The following is a 24842-nucleotide window of genomic DNA, read 5'->3' on the forward strand; positions in this document are numbered from 1 at the left end:
CACCGGGAGCAGGGGGCCGTCCCCGGCGTGGAGAGAGAGGGCGCAGTGAGCCCTTTGTCCACGGTGCGGCGAGGTCCGGGCGGGGAGCGCTGTAAAGCTGCGGCCGCGAGCCACCTTCGCCCCGAGCCTTTCCAAGCCGACCTAGAGCCGGTCACGGCGCACCGCCTCGTATGCGGGACTCCCCAGCCTGCCGTGTGTCGCTCACACCCTCCAGCTGGCTGTTAACGAGGGTCTTTAGGCACAGAGAAGTACTCGTATCGGTACTCGGTATCGGAGAGTATGTAAGTACTTGTACTCGGTATCGGTGCATCCCTACATGAATGTTTAAGTTATAGATGAATCCTGTTGTATTATTATTAATAATACAGCCAGTCACATTTATTGGAGCAGTAGAGTCTGGTAAAGAGCAGCAAGGCATGCTGGGTCTCTTCCAGTCCTGCTGGTACTCACCGGGGGAGCAGATGCCGTCAGCATCCAGGATGCTGTGCCTCCAGATGGGCTTCCGTGTGGCAGCATCCAGCATGGGCCCCATCACCTTGTCAAAGGTCTGGTTGGTGTAACGCCGCAGCGTGCACTTGGCGTTTTTATAGACGAGGCACCGGCCGAATCCTGGAGGGAAACATAGAGATGAAGAATTCAAAGCGTCTGCTTCCCAACAGGTTGTTGAAATATGTTGTAATGAAACCTTGTTGAAGTAAAATCAAATGACATGCTCCCCGTCACCTCGGTCTAGCGAGGCTTTGTTGAGGACCAGAGCGTCCTCAATGTCGTAGCCGCTGTAGCTCATCACGGCCACGGTGGCGTTCTGACCGGCAGGAAGCTTCTCAAAGTCGATCAGCTCGATGGTTTTTGTCTTGACCATGGGCTTCTGAGGGTACGCCAGCAGGTACATCAGGGTGTCGATCCGGTTCCTCTGGTTGTAGCCGATGGTACCTGAAGAGAGGACGCACGGAGAGGAGATGAAGGAGTTACATGGATGTGGAACTGGATCTTCTTAGTGTTTACTGCACATGTACCGTTATTTTCAATGCACACAATGTGTCTGTTAATCAATATGAGTGGATTAGTGGTGTTAAACCTGCAGTAGTCAGTATATGTTTGGCATCATTGGACAGACATCCCATAATAACCTTTCAGCATATTGTAATTGAAGTGTTCTGAGAGGAAACTAGACTTCTGCTCCTCATGGCTCTGTTTTCAGGCTTTAGAACATCTAGTCCGTGACGGGAGACTTTAACCAATCACAGGTCATTTCAGAGAGAGAGAGCGTTCCTATTGGCTGTGCTCCGGTCATGTGACCAGAACTTGGCGTTCCTTCACCAGATTTCACAATGGTGGCGGCGTCACAAACGTTCTCATGTTCCAGCTAAACCGTGCACTACAAGATGATTCTGAGAACATGTGAGGAGAGAAATAGGCATTAAAGTAACAGAATATTGATTCATATCTGATCAGCGCTGCCTAGTTTGACCGTTTGGTCGGAGTTCAGAGTGATTGACAGCTGGCTCTCATAGACGGCAGCTGGACAGCAGACCTCAGATCAGCTCTTACTGCGTGTTTTCCTCCGGTCTGTGAAATCTTGCAGATGCTGTTAGGGTCAGCGGTCAGCAACATGCAGCTCTTTAGTCCCTCTCACAAAATAAATACGGTTATTTTTAAACATTATTGTCGTAGGCTTAAAGTTTTTCTTACATTCTTCAGTTGTAAAAACAAAAGTAGCCGATACACTGAATAAAAATTGTCATAATTTAAATCTACTAAAATGTGCGTCATAACCTAATAATGTACGGTACGTCTTCGGCCCGGCGTGTTATCCTCTAATTTTAACCGAACCTTAATAGCTCAATAGACTAGCTATGGATTCCAAATCCCAAAATAAGAAAAGTCTTTGAGTAATTAAATAGTGCGTCGACAGATTGGACAACAAAAAAAGTAATATTGAGAAACATTTTCAGAACATAAAGCACCACTGCATTTGTTGAATGGCCAGCAGCAGCTTCCAGCTGAATCTCCTGAGATGTTTCTTCAGTGTCCTGCCTCTCATTTGGACTTTGGGTCCTCACTGCATTAAGACCTAACAGGCTGTGTTACCTCCATTATGAGGCTCAGATATGTTTTGCGGCTCCAGACAGAGTTCTTTCAAAAAAATATCTGAAAAATGTCCGAAAAAAAAGTCTGAAAAAAAATATCTGAAAAATGTCCGAAAAAAAGTCTGAAAAAAATATCTGAAAAAATGTCGGACAAAAAATTTCCGAAAAAAAATGTCGGACAAAAAATTTCCGAAAAAAAAGTCTGAAACAAAAGATCTGAAAAAAAATATCTGAAAAATTTCAGAAAGAAAAAGTCTGAAAAAAAATATCTGAAAAAAGTCTGGAAAGAAATATCTGAAAAATGTCCGAAAAAAAAGTCTGAAAAAAAATATCTGAAAAATGTCCGAAAAAAAGTCTGAAAAAAATATCTGAAAAAATGTCGGACAAAAAATTTCCGAAAAAAAATGTCGGACAAAAAATTTCCAAAAAAAAAGTCTGAAACAAAAGATCTGAAAAAAAATATCTGAAACATTTCAGAAAGAAAAAGTCTGAAAAAAAATATCTGAAAAAAGTCTGGAAAAAAATATCTGAAAAATGTCCAAAAAAGTCTGATACAAAAGATCTGAAAAATGTCCGAAAAAGAAGTCTGGAAAAAAAGATCAGAAAAATGTCGGACAAAAAATGTCTGAAAGAAAAAGTCTGAAAAAAATGTCTCTTTTGATAGTAAAAGTTGCTGAGCGCTGCGTTAGGAGTACCGGAGGAACATGATTGTTTTCAGGTTACCTGTTTCATGTACTACTGTCAGGATATAGCAACCGTTTTATAAAAATAACTTTTTTTAAATCATATCTGCTCCAATCTGCCTACTGCAGCTTTAAGTCGGCCTGTCGGGCAGCTCGGTGTCTGGGCCTGGTTAGCGGAGGAACGGGCCGAGTTACGGCATAAAGCCCGGCCTCCCTGGAAGCCTCGACATTTGTCAGATGCTATTACTTCACAATCAGGCTACAAGCAACAGAGTCGCTGATAATAGGCCCGAGCCACACAACCACATTTGCACATGTATAGAGCCGTCCACACAGAACAGACAAGGCCGAGGATATCGGGCCAAATATAGTTCCAGTCTGTGTTTTTGTAATAATGGGGGGGGGGGGGGGGACGGAGGTAAAGTGGGGGGGTGGGGGTGACCGCGACTCTTACGAATGTCAGCAGGCCGTTTGGGGAAGTTTTGGTTACCAAGGAGCTGCGGGTGATCACTCTGTGGTCTTTCGCAGCTGAGCACACTGACCCCCCCGAGCACAGCCGGAGCAGACACAATGAATTGCTAATGACACTCTGGGTGACTGGCAGGGAAAGGGCCTCCGCACACACATGGCACAATGGAGAACCTACGCAAGCGCCCCATGTTTGATGTCCATGCGCATACACACACTGACACACACACACACACACACCCACACACACACACACACACACACACACACACGCACACACACACACACAAAAATCGCACTCAATCACACATACAAATGTGTTGTGACGAGGAGTAGAGAGGAACCAGCGGGCTGCATGTATCTATCTACTGTTTGTTATTCTAATGTCCTTCTGAATGATTTTAACTTGTGCAAATAAAAACTGTGAAGCAGCAGATTTAGGAGGCTTAAGAACAGTCCTGATGTAAAGATTAAATTACGGTCAGTTGTCTGTGTGTGTGTGTGTGTGTGTGTGCACAGAAGTAAACAGTGCAGCTGTGTGGAGGATGTTTGAGGAAGGATTTGAGATCTTTTACAGTTTAAAGACCGGACTGCTGACGAGGGGTGTGACCAAATATCGCACTATAAAAAAACGTGACGAAACGTACCGTCGAGACGAAAAACTGCATCGCGATATCGGGGCATAACGCCCGGGACACACGGGGAACGTCAGGAGCGCGTGGCGGCTGCAGCAGCTGCGTTTCAGCAGCTGCTGTCAGCTCTTCCTTTCTACATAGAGTTTGCCTTCAGTTACACTGCGCATGTGTCATACCCTGAGAGCCAGCCTCCTTCAACAGGCCTTACTGCTCTGTGTCGGAGCTCAACACACAGCGCAGTCAGTGAACAGCTGATCAGAGAGGCCGCGGTGGAGACGAGTTGACGAGTTGACACTACGCTCGTTGCTGTTAATAAGTGCAATAAAACTTTGCAAGTGTGAAACCAAGGTACGTTATCACACCTGTTCAACAAGCATAGACACGATGAAACGGTTAAACACGGAGGAAAGCAACGTTTCAATCTGCTCTGTCCGCAGTCTCTCATCCTCCGCCGCTACGTTTACACAAGCACAGCGCGTTAGCTCGGCGGCTAACAGCTAACTGTAAACACGTCTAAGTTCTTTAGTTGAGTTATTGAATGACGTTAGTTCCCTCTAGTAAACCGTGTTTCAATGTTTCAGTGTTTGTGTTTATTGTGAAGGGAGGAATGGAAGACGTGAAGCGGTGATGTGCTGTTATTGACGAGGCTGCAGACTACGGAGGCTCCGTGTTATTAATTCATTATCTTCATAAAGTATCGGAGCAGCGTAACCCTCGGCTGCACGAGACTGAAACTACAGCTGCAGTAGTCTGTGTAGTCGGACTGTTTAAAGGTTTGTCATGTATCTGACTGCTAAACTGATCAGCTGGCTGAGACAATAATAACCGTATCGTGTGGAGATGGTGAACCCAGTATGGTGTATGGTGTATGGTGTATGGTGTATCGTGTATCGTGAGCTGAGTGAATCATCACCGCCCTACTGCTGACTGAAGCTACCTGCTCAGCGGCGTCTTACCCATGGCCTGCTTGCCCATAGCACACTGGTACGTGTTCCTGGGTGACTGGTTGTGGTGCGGGTAGGGAATGAGGCCGGCGCACACCCCGAGCAGCGTGAAGGGCTCGATCTCCAAGTGCGTCGTGTCTCTACAGAAATAAAAAGCAGAAGAGAACAGGCGGTGAAACCGGCGTGTTGAATGACATTAACAGGTGCGTCAGGTGAATCCGGTGCCACTCACTTCGTAATCATGTGTTCATAAAGGGCGATCTGACAGTCGTTCTCCTCGTTGACATCCAGGTACTCCACGAGGCCCTCGTGCAGAAAGTCCTCAAAAGTTCTGGAGGCAAGAAAAGTGTTCATAAAAAACCATCACACTACACTATTATACAGGATCACCTGCAAACACATACGCTCTTTGAAGAAATCCTCCAGACTCCCGGCCTCACCTGTAGCCCTGCGACAGATCCTCGATGTGTTTGTTCTTCACCATCGGCTGTCCCCTCTTCACGATGATGTACGGCCTGATGGACAAAGCAGAAAACCGTCATACTACCGATGAGAGACTTTTTACATATTCTTTGTTATTAACCTCTTCCACCTGGATGCTTTGTGTGTATAAGTCCAGGTTTAAACTTGGCCCACCTGCAGAGACGTCCTCCATCAGAGGAGATGTAGACGCAGCGATCCGTCAGGTTGGTGGAGATCGACACAAACTCGTTGATGAAACCCGCCCTGCGCATCAGTCTGAAGGTGCTGACCAGCTTGGGATGATCTCGAATCACACCGAGGATGTTACCTGTCGACATAATACAGACAGACGAGATAGAAACTGAATATCTTTGAGTTGTGGACAAAACAAGACATTTGAGGACGTCATCGTGGACTTTGGGAAACACTGATCGACATTTATCTTCTGACATTTTTTAGACCCAACAACTTGCAGCTCTAGAGGAGTGAAAACGTTGCAGCAGATGAGTAAAGTTACTGTGGGAGTAATAAACCGTGAGCAAATTCTACTTTTGGGTTAAGACAAAAACTGACAAACGTTAAATGGAAAGAAGAAGAGAAACAGCGTGTGTATACGGCGGCGTTCCCTGAACCTCCACGAGCTCCGGCTGCCTGCAGGGGTTTGTTCATATCAAGTCTGACAGATGAATGAGTGGAGAACAGAGGAGACTCTGTGCTCTGCCTCTGTGTGAGGGCACAGTGAACACACTCTGAAGGGCTTTGACACCTGCTGCTACCAACTAATTAAATGGTATGGCAGCTAATATAATTTGACAGTTATCAGCGGTGAGACAAACATATACAGTAATTAAGGGGCCAAGTTCTGACTCAAGAATAATACCTACTGCTGCCATGAAATTAATGACTTATCAGCCTCGCCGCTAAATACCAAATTGCCTTCTGTAAACTAAACAGAATATTCTCCCTTCATGTTCAGAAGCAAATGCATTCAAAAACAGGGAGGATTAAACTTTCTTTTCAAGTGATCTGAAGCAACAGCATCCAGCGCTAATTCTCTTTGTGTTTATTTATGACTACTAGTTTTACCGTTGAGGAAGACCAGGAAGACGGTCGGGTAGGAGAGCTCCTCTCCACACAGCAGGTTGACGTCTTCGACTCCCAGGTTGAAGGCCAGTTTGATGATGGGACCGTCCTCCATGTCGGTGGTGATGTGGGTCATCAGAGCCAAGTTCTTCACCAGACCGCAGGCCTACGAACCAAAACAATGATGCATACTGTGTATTTAGATTTCAGCAGATATTCAACATGGAGAACTGGTTACCTTCCTGCAGAGACGATGTTAAGGTCCTGACGCACCGAGCTGACGGTCGGCCGGCGGACAGTTTGGGGTCGTCAGAGAGCGTCAGACCATCTAGTTTTTTTGGTGTGTCCCGCACCGTCGGCTCTCTGCCCGCGTTGGAGGTTTTTCGGCCGATTCGGCGTGTTGAATCGACGGCGGAGCTCATCGGTGAAAGAAATCACTCTGATTGGCTGTTCAGCTTAAACCAATCAGTGCACGAGAAGAGAAACTTCTCTCATCTCATTTGCACATCTGGAATGAAGCTAAGCGGTGAGAAAACGGTCAGCAGACGCCGCTTTGTTTCATGTACGTATCAGACGGTGCCTTCAGATGTGGTCGTGTTCACCGTGTTCACCGTGTTTACTGTGTTCACCAGAAGAGTCCATATGAACACCGACCCTCATGTCCTATTCAAAACCTCATCAGTGGAAGTTTCTGAAAGCTCAGAGTTCACGACTTGTAACGTGTTTTTTCATGTTGACAGAAATGGCGGAATTATGGAAGTTATTTTTTCGGTGCATAATAAGTTCATATATTGTAATTTTAGTCGTATATTGTTTTTCTTGGTAATGGTATAATATGTTTGAGGAAAATGTTGATATTGTCAGCGACCACATCTTTCTCCTCTGTCATGATGTCTTTACATTTCCTGCATTATGTTCCCTGCTTGCTAAGCTGTTATCCTCTGTGGCTTCTAGACGCCGACAGTAACGTTATATATATTGTCGTTGCTTATCAGCGGTGTTCTCACGACCTAACCACTTGAACGCCGAGCATATCGTGAACACGACTTCCCAACACGGGCTCACGGGTTTCATTTGAAGGCACCAATAACAACAGCTTGTATATCCGCCGTCCTCGCTCTTCTAGTTTCCCCTTTTTGAATGACGAATACAGACTACCGCCGCCTGCTGGTGTGGACAGTTATTTCCTCTCACGCAGGCGCAGAACATACGTGGTAACTGGCCGTCGGCTGTAGTCTTTGCGGTGTGTTCGAGTGCAACCTGTCGGTCAAAACGACTCGAGGCGACGTGAGGCGACGCGAGGCGACGCGAGGCGACGCAACATTTGGTCTTCGTCGCCGCTAGTTCTCCGACGTCGGGTCGGTGCGTCTGAGCCTTTAGTGTGACCTCGTCACAGGTGAGGTGTGGCCGCTGCAGCTCACTCACCTCTCCCTCAGGTGTGTCGGACGGACACAGCATGCCCCACTGCGACGGCTGCAGGGAGCGCGGCCCGCTGACCTTCCTGGTCTTCTCAAACTGGGAGGAGATCCTGGTCATCATGCCGAGAGCCGAGATAAAGGAGAGCCGAGACAGGACCTGGGTGACGCCCTGACGGTCCATCTTGAACCTCTTCAGAGACCAGTTGCCCTGTGGACAGAAGAGACACTATTCTCCATTAACCTGCATATTAATACATGTTTTAATGAACACAAAGATCCAACCTCACTGCTCCCATAAACTGTATATACTGTATAACCGGCGTGACCATAAACATCTTGAATCTTGAGATAGTTGTTGTCACGAGGCTTTAAACCAGGAAGAGGTGTTTCTTCTTCCTATTGAATCATTTCTTTCTATTTATGGTCCTCCGACCGGCGCTCACTCACCGTGGATATGGCGTTGACCATGCCGTTGGTGATCTGATCCTGCCGCATGTGCTTCACCACATCAAACTGAGCCGCTCTCTGCTTGGGGATGATCTGGTCGGCGATTTTCTTCAGTTCAGAGTTGAACTTCTTAAACAGATCTTCAAACAGCAGCGACAGCAGCTAGAGAGGACAGAGAGAGAGACACCGTCATCAGACGTCAGACTAGACCAGGGGTCAGCGACCTGCGTCTCTTCAGCTCCTCTTCAGCGGCTCCCTGGGGATTTATAAAACATTTACATTTTCATTTTTATTGATCATTGTTGTAGGTCTATGGTACGACGCTACGACGGAGTATTAGGGCCACATTATCTGAGATTTAGAGAATAAAGTCATAATATTATAAAGTAGTAATTTTACGTGCTATTTTCTTTTTAAAGTTATGACTTTATTCTCGTAATATTACGACTTTTTTTCTCGTAATATTCTGTTTTTTATTATTTATTATTTTGTTTTTCTCTAAAATGTCTCTTCTGATAGTAAAGGTTGCTGACCCCTGGACTAGATGTTGAGTGAAGAACAATCGTATTCAGAGAGTCATCATTGTATCTTCACGCAGCCAGACTCTCAGATCGTTCCCGCCTCTAATCAGCGCTGAGGTGCGTTCACAATCAGATTTAATAAGCAGGTGTGCCGGCTCACCGATAAGCCCTGACCTGGCCTCCGTCCCAGGTCCCTGTCCTCCTCCGCCAGGCCTACAGGAGGCAACCTCTCTCACCACCCCCCACTACCCCCCCGCCCTGTGCATTAGCATACATCAAAACAAACAGGCAGCGCTGCTTAAAATTAATAAAGAAATTAAGCTTCCGTTGCGCAGCCGGGCCAATTAGTTGAATGTCAGGGAACCATAATTGGAGAGTGAGGAGATTGCTGGCGTTGTTAGTGTGTAAGCCCCCTATTGAAAGAGGGCTCTGCACGCCCCCCCCACCCTCCTCCCATCTCCTTATACAGAGCAGGTTGGGGGGGAAATTAAAGGCCTTAAGACAGCAGTAATTACATTATCAGAGCCGGGCCTGCGGATTAGCTCAATCGCTCCAGTCAAGGCAGCAATTCTATTGTCACGGTGCGGAAAAATCCCCATGCTTCCACAGCCGCTGGATTTTGGTGCCACCGCCGCATATCTCTCTCCTGACAAAGCCAGGCTGAAATACAGGGTGGGGGGGGGAGCGAAAACAAAACAGGGAAAAACAAAGCGGAGGGGAAATATAATGAGAGTCTTATTAAAAGAAGGAGGCAGGAACAAAGATGCAGGTGAGAGATCAGAGCTGGAGCAGCCGCTGTCCTCTGGACCGCTGCAGGGATCCGTTCACACTGAAGCATGGGAGCGCTACGTGTTCTATTCTACACCTTATATTATCATTAATAATAATAATAATAATAATAATAATAATAATAATAATAATAATAATAATAATAATAAGCATCCAGCCTGTTTGGTTTTCTAAAGAAAAGGTATTAAACACCTTTCAGCTCAACAGGGTGCCGAACTCATTGAGTTCATTTACAATTTCCTTGATCAAATTAACAAATAAGACAGACGTAATGGACCTGCAGGTTTCTGTCATGTAATGTGAAAGAAGACTGACTGAATGGCAGATTGTATATGACAGAGGTCAACAACCTGCGTCTCTTCAGCTCCTCTCCAGAGGCTCGAGGTGGAGTTTTAAAAATGGAAATGAATAACTGTTCTTTGTTTACATTTTCATTTTTATTTATCATTGTTGTAGGTCTATGGTACGACGGTATGACGGTACGACGGTACGACGGTACGACGGAGAATTAGGGCCACATTGAGGAAAAAAATAATAATCTGAGATTTAGAGAATAAAGTCAGAATATTATAAAGTTGTAATTTTACGTGTTATTTTCTTTTTTTCTCGTAAAGTTATGACTTTATTCTATAAATCTCAGATTTTTTTTCCCTCAATGTGGTCCTAATACTCCGTAGTACATTGTCTCTTTGGCCCTCACTGCATTAGACTTATATACTATATACTTAGACTATAAACCGTGTTACCTTCATCACAATGATCACATGTTTTGCGGCTCCAGACAGATGTTTTTTTGCCTAAAATGTCTCTTTAGATAGTAAAGGTTGCCGACCCCTGACCCCTGACCCCTGGTATATGGCATTATAAAAGCAGTAAATGAGATCACATGGTGCACAGACAGATTCTTACCTGTCCAGCCAACTCGAGACGTTTGTTGCCGTAGTAATCTCTGTCGTCCACCTTGTTGTTCCCCTGAGCCAGGATCACCCTCCGGACCATCACAGCCAGGTAAATACACTTCGCCCGGAAGTTAAACTCTTTGACCTACGGACAACATATACTAAATGATTTACACTTTGTGAAACGTGCCTTTATGAGCATAATCCACGATTCTTGTCTGTTGATTATAACGTACGGGAACATGTGTGAGGATAAGAGACGCCAGCAGCTCTCTGGCCTCCTCCATCTTGGTCTTCTTGGGGCCGCCCCACATCCGCTGTCTCCGCACTTTATTCCCGAGGTACCTGAGAGCCTGAAACACAGAGCAGCAGATACAGATGAGGTCAACGGGGGAGCTGAGTGCTGATGTTGGTGCAGATGTGATACAAGAGTTTCAAAAACACATACCAGAATTATTTATTGATTTCTCAGTTGTTGATTTTTTTTCAATTTTATTTCAAAGTTTTAACATTCAGGATACGATATTATATCGATTCTTTGGACAACGATAAATTCAAAGTCTGCCACGATACGATTTCGATTTGATTTAATTCAGGGGCCTGCGATCGATATGAGATGATATCATATGTCTATTTAACATTATCAGTTATATAAGTTATGCAAGACAGTAAAGGTAAATCTGAACTGTTTTAGAATGATACGACAAAACTGTACCCCTTAAAGCAGCTCAACTGTTTATGCATGCCATGATATGTTCACACTTGTCTTATTGTGTTGCTGTACGGAGCCAGACTAACCTGTTGCATCGCTATAGCAACAAGCACTGAAAATAATGGCTCAAAAACAAATGAAATGGCACCACTGGATAAATCTGAAAAAGGATAAGCTGCTCAGTTTTTGTTGAGTTTTATCAAGTTTTCTTTTATTAAATTGATTTTTAAATGTGTGAACAATCTCGCCCCGGCTGTAATTTGTCCATATGTCACCAAAATGAATACCAATAGATAATAGCCACTAGGGGATCAATGCATGGCCACTAGGGGATCAATGCATGGCCACTAGGGGATCAGTGCATGGCCACTAGAGGATCAATGCATGGCCACTAGGGGATCAATGAATGGCCACTAGGGGATCAGTGCATGGCCACTAGGGGATCAATGCATGGCCACTAGGGGATCATTGAATAGCCACTAGGGGATCAGTGCATGGCCACTAGGGGATCAATGCATGGCCACTAGGGGATCATTGAATAGCCACTAGGGGATCAGTGCATGGCCACTAGGGGATCACTGCATGGCCACTAGGGGATCAGTGCATGGCCACTAGGGGATCAGTGCATGGCCACTAGGGGATCAATGCATGGCCACTAAGGGATCAATGAATGGCCACTAGGGGATCAATGCATGGCCACTAAGGGATCAATGAATGGCCACTAGGGGATCAATGCATGGCCACTACCAAATCTGTGATCACTGATTATTGATTAGGAACATACATATGTAAATTGATTGTAATGTACGATGTTATATTATGTGATTTTATTTATCTTAAAAGCCGAACCAGGGAGAAGGTCTGCAAATTAGCTACAGCTAGAAGTCCTATATATACGTTGCATCGGTTGCACTTTAATGAAGTGTAACAATGCCTACATGTCAAATAAACTAATACATAAAGATAAAGTTACAAACTCTAACTAACAACTAAAATATGATTTGAACCCTTTATTACTGTTCTCTGGACGGAGGTGCGATGGGAAAGAATGGGTGACAGAGAGACGGGAGGACACGGAACAGTTTCCGATACTCGACGCTACGAACAAACTTAATTTGTTATTCAAAAGGTATTTATGTTCAATACCAGATCGGGTCCATAGCTCTGTTAGCAACATGCTCATTTAAAATGCATTTAAAGGCGTTTAGTGTGGATGTGTCTGAAGCTAATGGTTATTGTTTAAATGATTAACGTGTGTGGAATTTTCTAGAAAAAGAGCTCAGAAAACACCTCATGTATCCGGCTCCTGGGAGGTCAAGTGAATCACACACACATGCACCCCCATCCACACACCCCCACACACCCCCACACGCACGCGCGCACGCACGCACGCACGCACGCACACACACACACACACACACACACACACACACACACACACACACACACACACACACACACACACACACACACACACACACACACCTGAGTCAGTGTGTGTGTGTGTTCCTCTGGAGCCCTCTACTAAAGAAAAGGTCAAAGGTTAATGAGGCTGAAGACTTTTTGCAGGACCACCCACTGCAGTGCCCTCCGCATATATATATATATATATATATATATATATATATATATATATATATATATATAAATAAATGTATAAATATATATAAAAATAAATATATATATATGTATATATATATAAATAAATATAAAAATAAATAAATATATAAATATAAATATATATATACATAAATACCCAAAGGGCAACTGTGTAGAAAAACAAGTTATCGTCTAATTGAGCAAAAATAAAAATATATTATTTGATGACATGATGTGTCTTCAGATCTGATTTCTAAGTATATATATATATAATATAATATATCACTATAAAAAAAAGATGACAGTCAAATTTGGTTTAAGCAGATTACTTATCATAATCTGATAACAATGTTTCTTAAGCCTTATCTGCCTTTAATTATATAGATTTAGGCCTCATTGTGCACAATACAATGACCCAATGAATACCATGAAAAGACATCACGGCGGCCGGCGGACGGAGGAACACGAGAGCTGCAGAGACCCGGTTGCTAGGAAGCAAATATGGCCTCATCAATGCATCAGCGGTTCCTTCTAACAACATAATCTTTATGAAAAACAAATTGGCCGATCGCATTCATCTGTAGATGTCAAAAAAGAAACACGCAGGGCCTCCTGAATAAACCACCATAAAGCATTACTTGACTGGCTGCTGAGACAAAAACCTTCAGTCATCTGACCGCAGATGGACAAAGAGAATACCTTCTGTCAACAGACGCTGAACAACAACATCCTGCTCTTCACGCCCAGTTAATGGGCACATCAAGGCACATCAGGGCACATCAGGGCCGGCTGATCATTCAATATCCTCCTTTATTGACTTCCAGATGAATCACACTGTAATGATGTCATCATTCTACATATTCTGTGGTCCAAATTAATCATACTGAAGAGCACGCTGGAACTGAAAGCTTTAACCTTCAACATCTGGAGAGCGTCCTGTCATGCAGAACAGAGGAACTGTTGGTACTTTCAACATTTGTCATGATATATACTTGTTTTGGCTGGAACGCAGAGGTTCAGCCCTACAGATGCTAAAGTCTGTCACTGAGTGATGAAGTTACAGGATTGGTCGGCCGACTGTTGGAGTCTCCTCATTGGTCGCTGCTCTTTCAAAAGGAAAAGCTGGGGAACAGTTCTGTGTTTACGTTTTCTGGGGGGCAAGCCACACGTCGCTACTGCAGGATGAACCCAAAATAATAATAATAATAATAATAATAATAATAATAAAATAAACGGATCAAAATGATGCCGAAATAACAACATAATGATGTCGATTTGTAAAATGACTGAATTCATGCTTTGTCAGGTCTGTTACCATGACGACAAGCAAACAACTTTTAAAATGCTTGTTTTCTGAATGGAGTCTGGATCGATCAGTACCAGGCTATGCTAACATCGTAGCTGCTCCATTAACACTCCATCTAGGAATAAATACAGCAGTAACACCGTCAGTGATGACATCAACTTTCTGAAGTATGTATATATTGTTACACACCACTTATATGATGAATGCTTTTGATACACATGCTTTAATAAAAAACTGAAATACTTTTAACCTTGCATGATGTATGTCATGCTATTTACTATTAATGAATGTCATTTGCTTCATTATAAGTTGTCTTTCAATCAAACATTAAGATATAAGTGGAAACAACTGTTCACAAAACATGATAGACATGACCTCTGACTATTGGTGGAACAATTCAGCCACAAAGGATTCCCTGTGATGACCACACCTGGACCACCGAGGTACCTGAGTCTGAGTGAAGATCTGGGCCTTCTGACACTCCTCCAGGCTCGGGGCGAAGCTGGCCATGACGTGCTCCTCCGTCCCGATCATCTGCACGATCTCCTGGTCGCTCTCTACGCCCATACCCTGAGAGAATAAACCAGCAACAAGTATGAGATGTGTGAACTGAGATTGGGACGAGAAAAAACATCACATCTTTCATTTGTGTAACCACATAAAGGTGGTGTAGGTGAAATATAAACACACACTGAAGACATCCTGCAACTGGTAACTAGAAGGAAGAGGTGAGCCGGGAGGCATCACGGAGAAGGAGGAGGAGGAGGAGGAGGAGGAGGAGTGTGTGTTCTGGGAGGGAGAGAGAGGTGAACTGGGAGTCAGAAGGTTGTCTGACATTTGCTTATGGAAATGTGAAGCTGTGGGAAACACATCCGTCTGTCCCACAACTGGATGGATTCTACAGCCAAACATGAGGAGGGAGGGATGGAGGGAGGGATGGAGGGAGGGAGGGATAGAGGGAGGGAGGGGAGGAAGAAGAAGTCACCCAGCAAACAGAGCGAGCGTGCAGACTGCGTCCTGTGGATAATCGACTTCAGCTCCAAACACTCGACGCTCACGAGTTGACATGTTTGGAGAGATTTGTGTCCTCAGAGGGGAAAGAAGTTAATGAAGCCAGCTGGCTAAACTGACATTTTCACTGAGAGTGAAAGAACGACACATGAAACTTTATCTGATGAAGAACCACTGAAACTTCTAACTACACACAAAACATCTCACTGAATGAATTATTTAAGTTTTGTGAAAGCATCTATGACTCAGGAGGCTGCAGTTAAACAGTTAAACAGTTAAACAGTGATTCCATCATATAAAGTGACTTCAGCCTCCAACATCAGAGAACAGCAGCTCCTCCAGCTGTCCTGTAGCCCCCCCTACTGGAGGCTCAGTGTCACTGCTCACCTTGAAGATGATGGCGATCGGGGCGTCCTCTGACAGCGTGTTGTGTCTCAGGTAGAATCGGCCTTGCTTCACGATCATGTTAGTTCTGCTTTTCTTCTCATGAGTGGAGCTGGAGGTGAAGACAAGGTTTAAAACAAATTAAATTAGAGCAGATGAAGAAACAGAAGGTTTAGCAATATAGTATTATGAGAACTGGAAACTAAAAGTAACATGTATGGAAATCCATCTTTTTTGCAACTTCAACAAGCAGTTTCAGGTATTAAAGGTACTATGTGGAGTTTTTGACTTTTAGTGGTGCTATGGAGCGGTTCTGAAGGAGGTTATGTTTTCACTGGTGTTGGTTTGTCTATCTGTCTGTCTGTCTGTTTGTCCATATATGTCCAATATGGAAATGAGCATATGACGACTTTTAGCGACAATATAACTAAAAACTAAATCCTCTGTTGTGGTTTATTAGAAAAATAATCTGCACACTGTTTCTCCCATGATTATAAATGCAACACGATTTAATTTGTAAAGTAAGTTTAACCAGATGATTTATTTCTTGAAGGCAAATCTACAACTCACACAACGGACTGTAAAAACATCTACTCTGAGTTAAAGTTTGAGACTTTTTGGATGTGAATTATTACCTCCGACAAGGCCAAAGGCCTAGGAAGGAAGTTATGATTGAGACTTTTTGGATGTGAATTATTAGAAATGCAAAAGGTTAAGAATTAATGACCAAAATTCAAGAGCTCATTTGACCTGGATTGAAACTGTTGAGGTGCAGGTTCTGTGTGTTTCACCAGCAGTTGTCTATAAATCCTATATATATATATATATATATATATATATATATATATATGAATAGGGGAGATGTTGTTACCGTACCTGGTGACCGAGGCTCCGACTGCACCCTTCCTGTCCTGCTCCACAATGATTCGATTCTTGGACAGCTGCTCTTGGATCAGAATGACCTTCTCCTGACCTTTAACTATGAAATAACCCCCTGGGAAGAAATACCAGACGGTGCACATAAATATAAATCACGATGAGAAAAAATGTATTGATAACTGTACGACTGTGTCATCGCCCTCATTCTGTGTGTCATCCTCTGCGTACCCGGATCCAGAGGACATTCGTTGAGTTTAGAAACCTCCATCGGCGTCTTTCCTGTGAGAACACAGTTCGAGCTCCGCAGCATGATTGGCATCCTGAGAAAAGAAGATTAAAAACAAAAGCGTTTGCACAAGACTACTTTATATATAATTATATTGTATGTATACAATTATATATATAGACAAAACTGGAAAAGCAAGAACAGCATTCAACATGCTGAACAAAATCTGGAAATCCAGAAACGTTTCACTAAAGACGGAGCTCAAAATCTCCAACTCCAACGTTAGAGTTGGAGTTGTTAGAAACAGCCCCGCTGTCTGGATCAGAGAACTGGAAGAGCACCACTAACATCATCAACAAGCTGTTGTGGTTTTTTTGGCTTGCAAAGTTTTGACGAAGGTTCAGAACTGAAGCCACCTGATCAGATTGAGACGCTGTGGGACACAAAAAGACAAACTGTGATACCTTCCGATGGGCAGCGCGTTGCGGATGATTCTCTGACTGCCACGAGTGTACTCGATGTCCACTGTGATGGGCGCCGAGTACGTCATGTCTCTGAGACGACACTGTGGACACAAACAAGGAAAGCTTCTGAAACTTTATGTCATCAAAGGTTAAGATATTTTACCAAATTACCAAATATCCTGATCAGGGCTACAACTAATGATTGCCTTTTTAGTGTCTGATCAGCTGTCCAAAACCAAAATGTTAAACTAATAATGAAACAGAGAAAATCGTCAAACACCAAAAGTTTAGAATTTTTACCTCCTTGGTTATGACATTTTTTTGTGATTAATTTTCTGTAAATAAAATAACTAATTATCTCTACTAGAAAAGATGTTGAACTACAGTTAAACAACCTTTACTGTCAACAACGGTTCATCATATGTTCTTTAATATTACACATCAAACTGAGCTCACCTCATGAGGAGAAACTGGTCGGGTTACGTTGAAGCTTTCTTCAACATCGGGCATGCCGACGTAGATATTCAGGTATCTGGAAGGAAAACATTAGAATATGTTTAGCTCTAAACTGTGGACGTGTCTGTAGACTAGTCTGTGGACTAGTCTGTGGACGTGTCTCTGGACGTGTCTCTGGGCATGTCTGTGGACGTGTCTGTCTGTCGGTTAATGTAAACGATGATGAGTCATGTGACTTACTTGAGGTACCACATTGGATCAGCATCACTTGTGATCTTCTCATTTGCTTTCATTATTTTCTTTATCTGGAAAACAAGACATATAAACATATTAACATGATTACTATAACTATAACTATAACTATAACTATTACTATAACTATAACTATAACTATAGCACACTCATGTTGGGGCGGTGTTTTACCTCCACATTGATGAAATAGTTGAACGAGTCGATGTGCTGCTTCACGAGTCCTTTCACCTGGAAAACAGATCGAACAACGAGTCGAAAAATGACTTTAAGTTCCACACGGTGAAATAAACAGTTTGTGATGTATGTAGTGATAAAACAATTAGTCTGATTAGTCGATTAACAGAAAAATAAATAAGTGTCTTTTTGTGACCAGATAAAAAAAGTATTATTTTCATGATAGAGGATTCTCATGTCACGACTTTTTTTTCTCGTAAACTTCTGACTTTATTCTTATTTATTTTTTTGTCGTAATTTATAGACTAAATGTAGGATAGAATTCAGTATAATATTTAGGACACACAGCAGGTGGATGAGGTGTGTTCTGTTACCTTCAGGAAGGCTGGTAAGAGTTTCCATTTTTCCTGTAAAAAAAGAAGAAAGAAAAAACACATCAGGTGTTATTAGTCATTAACAAGCAGCTTGAAACACTTTTTATTCTGTAATTTAAAGGGACTGTTTGTAACTTTTTACACGTATAAATCTACCGGGTCGGTGTCCCATGCGCGCTTGAACTACAGTGAAGCACCAAAACCTCTTGGTTGTATCTAGTGAAGCCCGTCTGTTAAACAGTGTTGGCCGCGGTCGGAGGACGCGGGGGAGACCGTAGCTTTGGTCTCCAGGACCGGAGTCTCTGCTGTACTCTGCTCCTCTGCCTGCCTTCACTCACACACCGCGCTCGTTCTCTCTCTCTCTCTCTCTCCACCTCTCACGTGCATGCTGCTCACTCCTCACTGCAGAAGAGTTAGTTTAGCTCTGAGAATATCTAGTGAATGTTCAGTGGACGTTTGTGCAGAAATAACTGCTGCAGCTCCTCCAGACCAACAGAGGTTTCCCGTGTCTTGTGAAGTGACGGGGCTCCGCAGAGAGAAACGTTATCGTCTCCGACCAAAACTCCGGCGTCTCCCCCGTTCCCTCCGGCCGCGGTCGGGAGGCTGAGGCGGGAAAAGCCAACACTAGGATCAGCATTGATTCATGGAGAGACCTTGGTCTGGTCAGCTAACATTACTGCCAAGCAGCTGAAATATAGAGTGATATTGTGCTTTTAGCTGACGTGTGTCTCCTCACTGTGTTGAGCGATGCTCCTTCATGTCTACAACAGGACGCTGACTTTAGTTGACTTAACGGCCACAAGTGAAACTGTTAACAAGACATTTCTGATTCTTACTAACAGTCCCTTGAACTTGACTATTTACTTTTCATTCCACTATAATTCAGAGGGAAATATTGTTATATTCTTACATAGAGTCCCTTTAATGTTCTCAACCTGACGGTTCCCCTGACAACAAGTAAATAAATGCAACACTCAGACTGACTGATGTCTGTGTCTCAGGTCCATATAACCCAGGATGAACCTCCATCCCTCCTCAAGCTGTCTGTTATGTTCCTGCTAGCTGTTAACCACCATTAGTACTCGTGATGTATAACTTTAATTCTTTACTTCCTCTGAACTCACCTCTATAGTGTCTCTAGAGGAGTAAACTCACCTCTATAGTGTCTCTAGAGGAGTAAACTCACCTCTATAGTGTCTCTAAAGGAGTAAACTCACCTCTATAGTGTCTCTAAAGGAGTAAACTCACCTCTATAGTGTCTAAACTCACCTCTATAGTGTCTCAAGAGGAGTAAACTCACCTCTATAGTGTCTCTAAAGGAGTAAACTCACCTCTATAGTGTCTCTAGAGGAGTAAACTCACCTCTATAGTGTCTCTAAAGGAGTAAACTCACCTCTATAGTGTCTAAACTCACCTCTATAGTGTCTCTAAAGGAGTAAACTCACCTCTATAGTGTCTCAAGAGGAGTAAACTCACCTCTATAGTGTCTAAACTCACCTCTATAGTGTCTCTAAAGGAGTAAACTCACCTCTATAGTGTCTAAACTCACCTCTATAGTGTCTCTAGAGGAGTAAACTCACCTCTATAGTGTCTCAAGAGGAGTAAACTCACCTCTATAGTGTCTCTAAAGGAGTAAACTCACCTCTATAGTGTCTCTAGAGGAGTAAACTCACCTCTATAGTGTCTCAAGAGGAGTAAACTCACCTCTATAGTGTCTCTAGAGGAGTAAACTCACCTCTATAGTGTCTAAACTCACCTCTATAGTGTCTCTAAAGGAGTAAACTCACCTCTATAGTGTCTAAACTCACCTCTATAGTGTCTCTAGAGGAGTAAACTCACCTCTATAGTGTCTCTAGAGGAGTAAACTCACCTCTATAGTGTCTCTAAAGGAGTAAACTCACCTCTATAGTGTCTCAAGAGCAGTAAACTCACCTCTATAGTGTCTAAACTCACCTCTATAGTGTCTCTAAAGGAGTAAACTCACCTCTATAGTGTCTCTAAAGGAGTAAACTCACCTCTATAGTGTCTCTAAAGGAGTAAACTCACCTCTATAGTGTCTAAACTCACCTCTATAGTGCCTCTAAAGGAGTAAACTCACCTCTATAGTGTCTCTAAAGGAGTAAACTCACCTCTATAGTGTCTCTAGAGGAGTAAACTCACCTCTATAGTGTCTCAAGAGGAGTAAACTCACCTCTATAGTGTCTCTAAAGGAGTAAACTCACCTCTATAGTGTCTCAAGAGGAGTAAACTCACCTCTATAGTGTCTAAACTCACCTCTATAGTGTCTCTAAAGGAGTAAACTCACCTCTATAGTGTCTCTAGAGGAGTAAACTCACCTCTATAGTGTCTCTAAAGGAGTAAACTCACCTCTATAGTGTCTCAAGAGGAGTAAACTCACCTCTATAGTGTCTAAACTCACCTCTATAGTGTCTCTAAAGGAGTAAACTCACCTCTATAGTGTCTCTAAAGGAGTAAACTCACCTCTATAGTGTCTAAACTCACCTCTATAGTGCCTCTAAAGGAGTAAACTCACCTCTATAGTGTCTCTAAAGGAGTAAACTCACCTCTATAGTGTCTCTAGAGGAGTAAACTCACCTCTATAGTGCCTCTAGAGGAGTAAACTCACCTCTATAGTGTCTCTAGAGGAGTAAACTCACCTCTATAGTGCCTCTAAAGGAGTAAACTCACCTCTATAGTGTCTCTAAAGGAGTAAACTCACCTCTATAGTGTCTAAACTCACCTCTATAGTGCCTCAAGAGGAGTAAACTCACCTCTATAGTGTCTCTAAAGGAGTAAACTCACCTCTATAGTGTCTCTAGAGGAGTAAACTCACCTCTATAGTGTCTCTAAAGGAGTAAACTCACCTCTATAGTGTCTCTAGAGGAGTAAACTCACCTCTATAGTGTCTCTAAAGGAGTAAACTCACCTCTATAGTGCCTCTAGAGGAGTAAACTCACCTCTATAGTGCCTCTAAAGGAGTAAACTCACCTCTATAGTGTCTCAAGAGGAGTAAACTCACCTCTATAGTGTCTCTAAAGGAGTAAACTCACCTCTATAGTGCCTCTAAAGGAGTAAACTCACCTCTATAGTGTCTCAAGAGGAGTAAACTCACCTCTATAGTGTCTAAACTCACCTCTATAGTGTCTCAAGAGGAGTAAACTCACCTCTATAGTGTCTCTAAAGGAGTAAACTCACCTCTATAGTGCCTCTAAAGGAGTAAACTCACCTCTATAGTGTCTAAACTCACCTCTATAGTGTCTCAAGAGGAGTAAACTCACCTCTATAGTGTCTAAACTCACCTCTATAGTGTCTCAAGAGGAGTAAACTCACCTCTATAGTGTCTCTAGAGGAGTAAACTCACCTCTATAGTGTCTCTAGAGGAGTAAACTCACCTCTATAGTGTCTCTAAAGGAGTAAACTCACCTCTATAGTGTCTAAACTCACCTCTATAGTGTCGACAGGAGCTGCCAGCTGCTGAGGAGTCAGATCACAGAACTCTCCTCCGAGAACCTCCATCACTCTGGTTCTGGTTCTGGTTCTGGTTCTGGTTCTGGTTCTGGTTCTGTACCGGTCAGCAGGAAACACAGAAAGCTCAGCTCATCTGTCAGATCAGTGTGATCATTGATCACAGCGTTGATCAGTGTTGATGATTGTTGATGAAACGTTACAGCGCCGGAAGTCGATCCAGCATGCGTCCCTCTCGTGTGTTCCACTGTAAAACGTCCGTCCGTGCGGGCAGGAGGGAGGAACAGAATAAAGAGTTCCGCTTTTAGAAATTATGTTCTGAAAAATAATAATAATAAAAAGATGATTGTTGTTGTTTTATCTTCTGCAATAATCATGTATGTCTGGATGTACGTGTGGTTATCTAGCAGGAGTCTGTGAACATCAGTAGAAGCTCAGAGGTGGTAAATACATATACATATAAATATAGACAGGTATTTAGATTTTGAAGTACTGGGACTTTATTTGTGTATTTAACTTTTGTGGGAATGTTTATTACTAAGTACTAAAAACGCCCGAAGTGATTTATTATCACTATTTACTTTGTTTCTCTTTATTTCTATTTTATTTATTTTATTTATTATTATTATTTTTCCCTATTTAGTTTTCTCTATTTAGTTTTATTATTATTATTATTATTATTATTATTATTATTATTATTATTATTATTCCTATTCTATTTTTTTATTCTTTTATTTCTATTTTCTAACTTTATCTCTCATTTTAATTTAATTTTAATTTATTTATCTTTTTATTTATTCTTTTTCAATTCCTTTTCTATATTTATCTTCTCTTCTCTCCTAATACAAGTATAAATAAACATGTTGTTTTTTCTCCCTGTACATTTATGTATTCTCTCTGGGCGAGGGGACGCTGAAGCTCACAGACGGACTGTGTCCTACAAGGACACTAATGTCCCTGATGTGTCCTAAAACATGTGATTGTGCTATAGATTTGAGACGGAGTCAGACACAAACATTAGGACATCATTCGTGACTTGGACTCGACTTACTTGATACTTGACTCTCTAAAAATTTAAATATTCAAGTCTCAAGTTTCCACCTGATAAAATCCCAGAACAATAAAGATAAATAGGAGATGGACAGGCAGGTCCTCACACCTGATATATTAATATTTATTGCACTGAAGGGACTCGGTCTCCGTTAACATTCAGAGACCTGAATGACCTGCAGCTTCTGTTGGGATTTGCCGAAGAAGACTTGTGACTTAAAGCAGCAAAACTTCACTGTCAACAGTTTTCATTGGAAATACTTTCTAACAAAGAAATTGTATTTCATTTTTTAGCATTGTACATATTTATATAGACCAGCTGCAGCATTAAAATACTGCTCATATAATGCAACTTCTTCCTCAAAATCAGGGGTCAGCAACCTTTACTATCAAAAGAGCCATTTTAGGCAAAAAAAAAAAAATGTGTCTGGAGCCGCAAAACATGTGATCATTGTGATGAAGGTAACACAGTTTATAGTCTAAGTATATAGTATATCAGTCTAATGCAGTGAGGGCCAAAGAGACAATGTACTACGGAGAATTAGGGCCACATTGAGGGAATAAACATCTGATATTTACACAATAAAGGCGTAATATTACGAGAATGAAGTCATAACTTTACGAGGAAAAAATAAAATAAAACATAAATTCCTACTTTGTAATATTATGACTTTATTCTCTAAATCTCAGATGTATTTTTTTTCCTCAATGTGGCCCTAATACTCCGTCGTACCGTCGTACCATAGACCTACAACAATGATAAATAAAAATGAAAATGTAAACAAAAAACAGTTATTCATTTCCACTAAATGTTTTATAACTCCACAGGGAGCCACTGGAGAGGAGCTGAAGAGACGCAGGTCGCTGACCTCTGCTCACAATCAATACTTCTTTTGATACCTGAGAACATTGTAGGCCAGGGGTCTCAAACTCGCGGCCCGCGGGCCAATTGCGGCCCGCAAAACGATATTTTGTGGCCCCCACCTTGATATGAAAGTTTAATGTTAGTGCGGCCCGCAAATTTTTTTTTTTATAAAGTTTTTTTTTTTTGGGGGCATTTTTTCATTTTTATTGAGGACAGTGGATAGAGTCTTGGAAAGGGGGGAGAGAGAGAGTGGATGCGGAAAGGGCCACAGGCCGGATTCGAACCCGGGCCGCCGCGGTCAGGACCAAGCCTTAATACATGAGCGCCCGCTCTACCAACTGAGCTAACCACGCGCCCTCGGCCCGCGAGTTCTATGTGAATGGCAGTTTGCCGCGTTGTGCGTGGAAGGTCCCTTTGTTGCGCGAGCCCGAGCTGAACGAACCGACCAATCACAGCGGGGTATGTGGCTCCCGGGGGCGGGCCAATCACAGCGGGGTATGTGGCTCCCGGGGGCGGGCCAATCACAGCGGGGTATGTGGCTCCCGGGGGCGGGCCAATCACAGCGGGGTATGTGGCTCTCGGGGGCGGGCCAATCACAGCGGGGTATGTGGCTCCCGGGGGCGGGCCAATCACAGCGGGGTATGTGGCTCCCGGGGGCGGGCCATCGGCCGGGCTTGATGCAAGCAGAGAAACATTTCACAGCAGCTATGGCGGCCCGTGTAACATCGCATAAGCTTGATTAAAGCTTGATTTATACTTCTGCGTTGACTCGACGCCGCAGCCTGACTCCACCTCTCCAGACATGGAACTACACGTCGCGGCGGCGCAGACCGCAACAGCTGTGATTGGTCCAGTCTCTCCGCGACGCTGAGCGGCCAGGACCAAGTTCTACTTCTCTCTGCCTCCATCTGTTCAGTGTTTGTTCACACAGATCCACTCAGATGTATGTTCTCTTCTCGGCGTTGCAGTAATGTCAGTAAAAGCTCTGTGGTTCAACAGTTATTAGCTCAACTGCGCTCAGTTTCTGTTTGGAGTACAAGAAGAAGAAGAAACTCATAGAGACGCCGCCAGCTAGCGGCTTGGTGGTGTAACTGCAGAGCAACACAAACACAGCAGGCACAACTTTACTGCGGAGTGACACCAAGTGGAATGAATATATATCATGTCTTTTTCAAAGCCTGCAGTG

The 24842-nt window shown here is 43.2% G+C and overlaps 1 protein-coding gene across 1 annotated transcript in view; it reads right to left on the reverse strand.

Annotated features, from left to right (window-relative positions):
- polr3b (polymerase (RNA) III (DNA directed) polypeptide B) overlaps nt 1-21792 on the reverse strand; it is a 32663-nt gene extending 10871 nt beyond the window's left edge. Inside the window, exons 1-21 of the mRNA XM_037768253.1 lie at nt 21721-21792; nt 18277-18309; nt 17900-17956; nt 17717-17781; nt 17477-17552; nt 17021-17121; nt 16559-16650; nt 16328-16445; nt 15455-15563; nt 14504-14626; nt 10676-10792; nt 10450-10584; nt 8231-8392; nt 7791-7991; nt 6369-6531; nt 5457-5610; nt 5261-5335; nt 5053-5151; nt 4833-4960; nt 724-933; nt 451-609 (exon numbers count right to left, since the gene is read on the reverse strand). Of these exons, the coding sequence (XP_037624181.1) occupies nt 451-609; nt 724-933; nt 4833-4960; nt 5053-5151; nt 5261-5335; nt 5457-5610; nt 6369-6531; nt 7791-7991; nt 8231-8392; nt 10450-10584; nt 10676-10792; nt 14504-14626; nt 15455-15563; nt 16328-16445; nt 16559-16650; nt 17021-17121; nt 17477-17552; nt 17717-17781; nt 17900-17956; nt 18277-18309; nt 21721-21792 (2449 nt within the window). The remainder of the gene's footprint in view (nt 1-450; nt 610-723; nt 934-4832; nt 4961-5052; nt 5152-5260; nt 5336-5456; nt 5611-6368; nt 6532-7790; nt 7992-8230; nt 8393-10449; nt 10585-10675; nt 10793-14503; nt 14627-15454; nt 15564-16327; nt 16446-16558; nt 16651-17020; nt 17122-17476; nt 17553-17716; nt 17782-17899; nt 17957-18276; nt 18310-21720) is intronic.
- Between the last annotated feature and the right edge of the window lie 3050 nt (nt 21793-24842).

Source organism: Sebastes umbrosus, chromosome 4 (assembly GCF_015220745.1).
Source record: "Sebastes umbrosus isolate fSebUmb1 chromosome 4, fSebUmb1.pri, whole genome shotgun sequence".
Classification (NCBI taxonomy): domain Eukaryota; kingdom Metazoa; phylum Chordata; class Actinopteri; order Perciformes; family Sebastidae; genus Sebastes; species Sebastes umbrosus.